Source organism: Perkinsus marinus (assembly GCF_000006405.1).
Source record: "Perkinsus marinus ATCC 50983 genomic scaffold scf_1104296949578, whole genome shotgun sequence".
Lineage (NCBI taxonomy): Eukaryota > Perkinsozoa > Perkinsida > Perkinsidae > Perkinsus > Perkinsus marinus.
Genome location: NW_003209875.1, coordinates 39,837 through 47,925, shown reverse-complemented (window position 1 = coordinate 47,925; position 8,089 = coordinate 39,837). Strand labels below are relative to the sequence as shown.

The window sequence follows — 8,089 nt, the reverse complement described above, 5'->3', positions numbered from 1 at the left end:
TGGGATGCCTTTGCGATGATGGGCAACTCTAAGATAGTCCTTGGTGGTGTCCTCGGCTATGCTTTGAACACTTTCGCCTATAATATCTGCGCTGTTAACGTTACTAACTCTGCCTCTGCTATCCATACCACTATGCTTGATTCTACTAGGACTATTCTTATCTGGCTCTGTTCTGTTATAATGTAATATTCAGGGCAAGTTGCGGAATGAATGGTATGCAAAATCGATTCAACCATGCGGCGTTTGGTAGAAGTCGAAAAAAGTGACTCGAAATGATTGCGATATCACTACCTCATTCACTCCTCGTTTGATCGCATATTCATTACTGTTATCAATCCACAGGTATTACATGAGTGACGACCACTCTTTCGGTGAGCCCTTAACGCCGTATTCGCTCATCCAACTCGCTGGTTTCGTCCTACTCGTTTACGGTGTGCTCGTCTATGACAACATCGTACGCCTTCCATTCGGGCTTGCCGGTCCCAACAAGGTAAGTATCTTATTTCCCTTTCAGTGAGCTTAGGTAGCTTATGCTTTTCAGGTGAATCCAACTCGGGCTCCCATGTCCATGTCGATGTCTGCTGGTACTCCTCTCGAACGGAAGCCATTCGTTATGGACGACTCGCCCAACTCCATTCTATCGTCAATATCCAACAGTGCTCGTCCCCATCGGGTTACAGTCAAATCCGAAGTCTATGAGCCGCTAGTTAATAATGCCGATAGACGAGTATAATTGATGTATTCTGCTCATCTTCGCTTGACGGTTTTCTCTCTGTTACTTCACAAGTCCTTACGTATGGACTTCGTCTCGCTATCCATACAAATGTTTTGTTGCTATTTGCTGTGTGTTGTACGGTTAAGGATGTGTTTTATAGTGTAATTCACATGATTGCGTATCGATAGTGCGATATCCGATTGTGGTGACGCCTTATCAGCACTATGTCTTGTCGTGAGTATAATATGAAAAATATTTCTGTTCAACGATGCCGTGTTGGGTGTCATTGTCAGTCAAATAATCGACAATAAAGGAACTGCAGGGTTGTTATTGCGGTGATCAACCTTGCTACTATCGCGACGGATATAATTGGGAGTATCTTACTGACTTCTAATGGATTTTCTCTCAATCCATTGGATATTGCTCAAGAAAAGATTGCTTCCGATCCCATTTCTTGAGAGTCGATAGTTCACATCTGTTCTTGTCTTATATGATTTTGAATGCATGAATTATCGCCATACTGTCTATGTCATTGCAGCGAAGGAACACTCAAGTTAACATTGTAAAATTCACAAGCTCACGCCTCATGCCTCCTGAGAATAGACTCGTTTAGGAGAAACACGGTTGCGACTCGCTGTAGACTATGGCGGGGAGCTACAGCATGTAACTCCTAAAATCTCGAATGAAAAGTAGAGACTGAGTCTGTAGGGGCCCTACAGTAGGGCTCTTCTCTTTGCATGAACCGGGTTACGACCGTAACTTTGGCCTGAATACTAACAAAGAAATGGAAGACTTTTTCGACTTTTTCAGAAGAAGCTTGCGCCGTTTAGTCAAGAATCTTGCTCGATTCACACTGACTGGCCGATTGGCTCTTGAGCCATGAGCCATGATGTAATTGATCAGCACCGAACAGGCGTTTCTTTGTAGCGTTGTGGCTCAGGCACGTTCCTTCCCAATGGCAACTCAGGTTCAATACAAAATTCGAAGTTCTTGATTGAAAATGGTGATGATAATATTCTTGTTATATGAATCAAAGAGTTTGACCGAGAATGGACAAGTCAAAAGTTTGCCATGAACAATGGGGAATGCGAAAACATAGCCCGATGGACTGTATGTCAAGAGAACAGCAGTCTCAACACAGAGACCCCCTTGGGAACCAGGGTCAAAACGCTGTATCTTGAATAATCACGCTCGTACACGACGAAGTAGCACGAGCAAGGCCGGTAAGATTAGGATTGGCATGCCTTGAGGACAATATCCGAAGGGGTAGGATATAATGAGTCGAAGCCATATATCCATGAACCATGGTGTATGGTCAAAGTATCACGGAATAGATCCAAGGTCATGGCCTTTCCTGTCATCCACCAATCCTCTTGACCAACTTGTGTGCGATTGTCCATAAGAGAGAGTAAGACATCCAACTCCTTCTCCTCTCTTTTCAATACCGAGATATTGAAGGGATAGTTCACTGTGTCCGCTACCGATTGGAATTCCTTCACGGGGATGCCATCATTGTAGACAACCATTTGTGTAGCGTTAGAGCGAAGGGCCACACTTAAGCCCTCGCCGGGAACAGATCGACAAAAGAGATGATTCACAGGCTGAAGACAAGCGCCATAGGTTAAGTGTATCAGTTCAATGGACGCAGTGTTCATGTGAATCTCCGATTTGCCACTATCACGGGGTAAGTACAACATATTGATCAAGTGTTCGACGTCCAAACCAATGGAAGTAGCGAAGGCTTCCACTTGATAGGTATTCGGTAGTCTCAAGCTCAGCCGACCTCGTCGTTCAAGTGGAAACGCTAAAAACTTCATTTGGTTATCTCCGATAGCTGCGATGGTATTGTTCTTCGTCTGCCCATATAATTTGAAATTACCGATGGCCACCCTGTACTTCCACTCGTAATCAGTCGGTCTGAACGCCATAATGAGCTTGTACGAAGCATCTTCCCTAGCACAATACATACCGCGAGGTCCCTCATAAACCGCTGATACCCACGAGATAGTGGCAAACAAGAAGGTAACGAGATAGGTAGATAGGGCAGCCATGCAAGGCGAGACGAAACTGTGAAAACAGTGGGCCCTTAACCTCATCAGATACGGGAAACCCATATGACTACACTGAGGTATTCAGTGAGTTAAGCTCGACACTAGATCTCGAACATGTTAAGCACAGTACAGATGCTTGGGGGAACATTGCCTGCATAAGCGATTACTATGACCCAACCATCAAATGATTGGTGTGACGGTTGGGTCGTACGTGTCAGTATTAACGAAAAGGACTCCGGCTCTGGTGACCGAATGCCGAGCAAACACGCTGTTTGTGATATAGTAGCACTAGTGTGTTGTTCGCATGCAGTAGAGCTGCCATTTGGTCGTAACGCGTAGTCGATAACACGAGTCAGAAGGGTTGTAAAGATCTCAGTCTTAATCTCTTCGGGGGGATAGATGATTAGCTATACACGTCCCATCGCACACAATGGATAGGAGCAGTAACACTTTCACCTCCAAATGAACGTTGATACTCGATTAATGATGAAAAGGGTGGTATACAATCAAACGAAGTATCGGCGGTGTATTACAGTCTGGCACCCTAACTCTTTTCAATATAGCGGGTTAGACGAATGCTGAAATTTCAAGTTCACGAACTCACTCTTGTGTACGTGCTGCTTTCAGCCCTGCAAAGTAGCAATCGCATGCACACCTCAGCAACTACAAGTATACAACCACAATTCAAAATACGAAAAACTACACCTCGTGACACGATGCAGCGAGGCTAGCGAAATAAGTAATCCAAGGCCCGAGCGCTTAGGGTCACAGATCAACGCTGCCGTGAGAATCGCACGGTGCGATGTCTCACCTTCACCGTACGACCCAGGTTCAAAACCTGCTCCTTACTGTGTCACAACTGTGTCTCCAATTGTGTTGTCCTAGATAACACACTTCTGATGACCTTGGTTCTCTAGCTTTTCCATTAACGAAATGCTACTTTCTCTGATGACTAGTGTTGAGTCTAGTAGTGATATGTCAGCAGACTCAGAGAGGACTGATCGCAACAGCTCCTCGACCCTCGAGAACCGCGCACTGTGCAACACAATCTGGTTATCTCACTTTTTCGCTAGTATGTAGACATCGAATAAGGAACCGAGAACAAGCAGCCAGTACTGCCTCCGTCAACAGGAGGAGTAGTGTTGTGGTCGGTTACTACGCAATTGACAGTACGAATTGGATAAACGTAAGTTTGATGGTTTTACTGCACGACAGGGTGAGAATAGATGGTCCAAAATGATCCGAACACGCTCAACCGCTGATAGGCTGATGGACGTACTTATCAGTCGTAGTGGTAGTAACGTGGTCAATCACGGTTAAACTAACCGTATGCAGTCGTAGTACGACATCGACACTATGGTTACATGAGCGTTCTCGATGGTCATTGATGTACTACTGAGACTAACTCATATTCAATTAACGGATGGAAACAATCAAACTATGGAGAACATAATAGCAATCTAACCGGACTAGCTTCCCCAGCATATAGCAGTCAATGATTTACAGTGCTTGAGGATGGCTACCTATACTACCGATAACAGACGATGACTCAGACGGGAGAGAATAGATCGCCTCATTGTGGCGAATAAGCACATAGAATATGATAGTGCATAGGCCGCGGACGCCAGCAAGAATGATAAGAGCACGAGACATAGCTCGCTCTAGTTCTGCGAAATACCAGACTGCAGTCCAGAGGAATATCGATAGTGACGATCGATTCCAGAGTGACTTGGTAGTGTTGATGAGATGTGAGAAGAGTGAGCAGAAAATGACAAAGATAATGATTGTGTTCTGAAGTGCTTCCTAACGTGACGACAAATGTGTGACATGAAGTTCGACAGCTGAATCGGAGTACTAATATTAATGCTTGTCGAACAAGAGGGTCATCGACTTTAACAAAGGTCTTGCCCAAAACACAGCTATAATGATGAATAATGCTTTCAACAACGAGAACATTTTACTCTGTACTAGCATTGTATCAGTACTAGTAGACGAACGATGTCCCATGTCTTTTCGAGGCCTCAGACCAACTGCAGTCGAGCCTTCTCGTCGCTTCTTAATTGTAGGATCCAAAGGTGGTCGACCACGAGATACCTCACTCATAGCCGCTGGGGTTTTCTCATCGACGCAAGCAGACTTACGCGGCCCGTCGCCACGTTGCCCGCCTGACATGAGACAATTCTATGTAGTATTGGGTGCCTATACTCACATATGCTTTTAATATGCCTTTTCATGAACAGATGCTCTCGAGCCTTCCTGGACACTACAGCCTCTGGTGGATAGAAACCGTAATAGGCATACTTCCAGTACAGTTCCTCATATCTCTCAGCTACTCGTACAGCGTAACGATGCCTGACACCAACAAAGTAGCAGCCAATCGATAACAACTTAATAAGAACGAAACTTCTCTATGCTCACGAGAGGAAACCCTGACCCTTGATCACTCACGTTGGATCATCAGTGCAGCCGGTCATTACTGACATAACCTTATCGACAAAACCTCGTGCGCCGAGACGTAGTATCCACTTTACCAGAGAATTGGGTACCAACCAGGTAGGGACCCCAGGATCTGCTAAGACGCTGACAAACCTGAAAAGAAGCTTCTTCAACCAGTAAGCGCATCGAGTACTCATGACGTGTGAGCGGGAACTATCATTATTTATACGATTTCGAGGTGTGCTAATCGGACCAGTTATAATCATCAATTGCATCAGAAATACAGTGAATGATAAACTTACACATCACTACGACGCTCAGGATCCTTCAACGACGGCCTAACGTAAACCGCCGTGGCTTTTTGTTCAGTCCGAAATACCTACAAAGAGTGTAAGTTATGGTACCATCCAATCTTCTGCATGGAAGACCTTCAAACGAGTACATGAGAAAGTCCAACGTTAGATCAAGTCCATGGAATTTCCAATTTTTCGGATTAAATGCAGTGTACTAATGAGAGCCCCTCCCAGGTATAGTACCCGACGAGCAGGGTCATCCAATTGAACTCCTTTCCATGACTTAGCATCCAATGGTGGGGAGTAATCAATCATTAACGACCCTGGAGTTGGTGTGCACTTGGGAGACCACGAATAAAGAGTTCTGAGGCAGAGAGATAATATCAAATCGACCATTCCGTGACAAAGGTAATACCGATGGGAATACGAGTCGACTCCCTTGATGGCTGGAACTGGTGGCACCGCAAACAGATGGGTCATCATCTCATCTAATATGACAGGACGATTAGGCGCTGGATGAGTGAAGATCGACGAGTCAACTTCACTGGAGCTTCCTCGAGTGCTGCTAGTTGGTGTCTGGAATCAAGCGGGTACTCAGGGAAGGAGAGCATCGTCAATAATATTACATCGGACATCCACTCCTGTTCTTTATCTCGACTCCGCTGTGTAGAGTTGTCACCATTGGGAGGAAACGCGGCTACTTTGTCGACAGTTTCGAGCATTGGGAACCATACTGAGTTGGCAAAGTCGAGGGAGAGATGACCCACGACGGTTCCTACAAGGCGCCAAGTCCATCTCCCAGCTAGCTGCTACTTGGAATAAATACGGTACGTTCATACCCTCAATCATTATTTGGCCCTTCAGCAGACCTGAACCGACCCGATCAAAGAGTATTCTGAATGAGGTCAGTCTGACCCTTATTAAATTCACAGTCGACGCTCATACTGCAGTCGGGATCATCATTGTCAACTTGCATGGCAACAGCGTTCTTGGTCTCATTCACATGTACATCATCCTTATGATGATGCCTATGAGGTATCCATGAGCTGCCGCGAGACATCTTCTTGGTGAGCTGTGGCGGTGCATCATGTCGAGCTACTGCCTGAAAAAGACCATGAGCACATACAAATCTGGATATTTCAGAGAACCTAAGGCATATCGGCCCCAGAGAAATTCGAGGATACTGCAAAAGAATACAAAGAAATAGAATAGAATACAAGGAATACAATAGAAAGAGAGTGACGTGTGAACTGAAAAGTCGTTTCAAACTACAGAGGGGGGCAGCTATGCCACTTGAAGATACCCTCAAAAACAATCAAGCTCACAGAAGCATGAAGTAGGCGATCCGCCCCGAGGGGCAGCTATGCCACTCGCACAAGATATGTCACATCCCATGTGTATCAATTCCGCCGAGACGATCGAAGCAACACCAATTTCAAGAAAATATAGTATGGAATGCCTCTGTGAATAGGTCCACTCCTGCCTGTGGGGCAGCCATGCCAAAGGCTGATGTTTTTCATACACGCCGGAGTATCTTCTGTCAGCGATCGACAATACTAAAGCTGAATCGTCGAGTGCTGGTCCAACTCGAACTAGACTCGACTAAGAATATGTAGAACTGTATAGTTTTGTTATCAGTATCAACCCCCAAAGCTGTAGTATAGCTGGCAGCTGAATAATAAAGATTGAGTTACCTTCTCAGTCATTGAGAGTCCCCAATCGGTGGCATCAGCCCATTTATGTAGCATCTCGGCATGATGAGCTTCTACTGTTTGGCAGCTCTTGAAAGACTCTAGCCCAGATGGACAAGAGGGAGGGGAAGGAGCCTCTTCAGGGAGAGGATCTACATCCCCTCGATGGGGTTGTGGCCGTATGGATGTCGAATGGTGGAGAGTGCTTGTCATTCTTTCCTTCTGCATTATACACGTCTGACATGAGCTACTATACAAACCGCGCTTCAAACGTTCATCAACAGTTCCAACCACTTGACCAAAGCTCGTCAAGATACGAGCAAATCAGTGGTGAGTTGTACACGCATACGACAATGCGCATGTCGGGGAGTTCAAGTGAAAACATCGCCGTCCTAGGTGAAACAATTTCATCATAATATTTCGGAGGTGGTCATTCACGTCTAACCAAAAGGGCTAACGAACCTAATGATAACCTCACATATACAGACGGGACGCGGGGTCCAGTCGTCCAAGGTTCAATCCCCGGGTCCTCCATTTTTTGAGTGCTATCAACTCAACGAACTCCGCGGTGTGCGCTTCGGCGCGTTGCACGGAGACCTGTTGGCCGCTATGGTTGATTTGTCCCCTACTTACTTTTGTATTTACTGTACTTTTGTTATGGTATTGGCTGTTTGCTGTCTATTGTGCTAGCCTCGATGATTCGCGCCACGTGTTTGTGTATGTGTGCTGTTACCTGGGAACCTACCTGATCAGTGATCACCGCCGTTGTGCACAGCGGTCACCGCGGTTAACATGAGCCTACGAACGATGAGTGCGCAAGATGAGTATCGGCGCCGACGTATCCGATGGTTTCAGATTCCGCAGTGTATCCGCACCGGGCACGTGGATTGCTCTAAGCATCGA

The 8,089-nt window shown here is 45.8% G+C and overlaps 3 protein-coding genes across 3 annotated transcripts in view; 1 reads left to right on the top strand and 2 right to left on the bottom strand.

The window, feature by feature from the left end:
* Pmar_PMAR019779 (hypothetical protein) overlaps positions 1-939 on the top strand; it is a gene marked incomplete at its 5' end in the record, with an annotated part of 1,629 nt that extends 690 nt beyond the window's left edge. Inside the window, 3 exons of the mRNA XM_002778419.1 lie at positions 1-182; positions 343-490; positions 542-939. The exon at positions 1-182 is cut by the window's left edge and continues 4 nt beyond it. Of these exons, the coding sequence (XP_002778465.1) occupies positions 1-182; positions 343-490; positions 542-733 (522 nt within the window). The 3' untranslated portion in view covers positions 734-939. The remainder of the gene's footprint in view (positions 183-342; positions 491-541) is intronic.
* A 769-nt stretch (positions 940-1,708) lies between these two features.
* Positions 1,709-2,773, bottom strand: Pmar_PMAR019778 (hypothetical protein). The gene has a single exon (XM_002778418.1). It carries the CDS (start codon positions 2,764-2,766, stop codon positions 1,945-1,947), a length of 822 nt encoding a protein of 273 aa, XP_002778464.1. The 5' UTR covers positions 2,767-2,773; the 3' UTR covers positions 1,709-1,944.
* Positions 2,774-4,626: 1,853 nt separating this feature from the next.
* On the bottom strand, positions 4,627-7,414 carry Pmar_PMAR019777 (hypothetical protein; the record flags this gene model as incomplete). Its single annotated transcript, XM_002778417.1, has 10 exons — positions 4,627-4,931; positions 4,976-5,118; positions 5,215-5,355; positions 5,505-5,581; positions 5,739-5,859; positions 5,911-6,071; positions 6,122-6,228; positions 6,275-6,364; positions 6,411-6,597; positions 7,190-7,414. The coding sequence occupies 10 exons, from the start codon at positions 7,412-7,414 to the stop codon at positions 4,627-4,629; spliced, it is 1,557 nt and encodes a 518-aa protein (XP_002778463.1).
* Between the last annotated feature and the right edge of the window lie 675 nt (positions 7,415-8,089).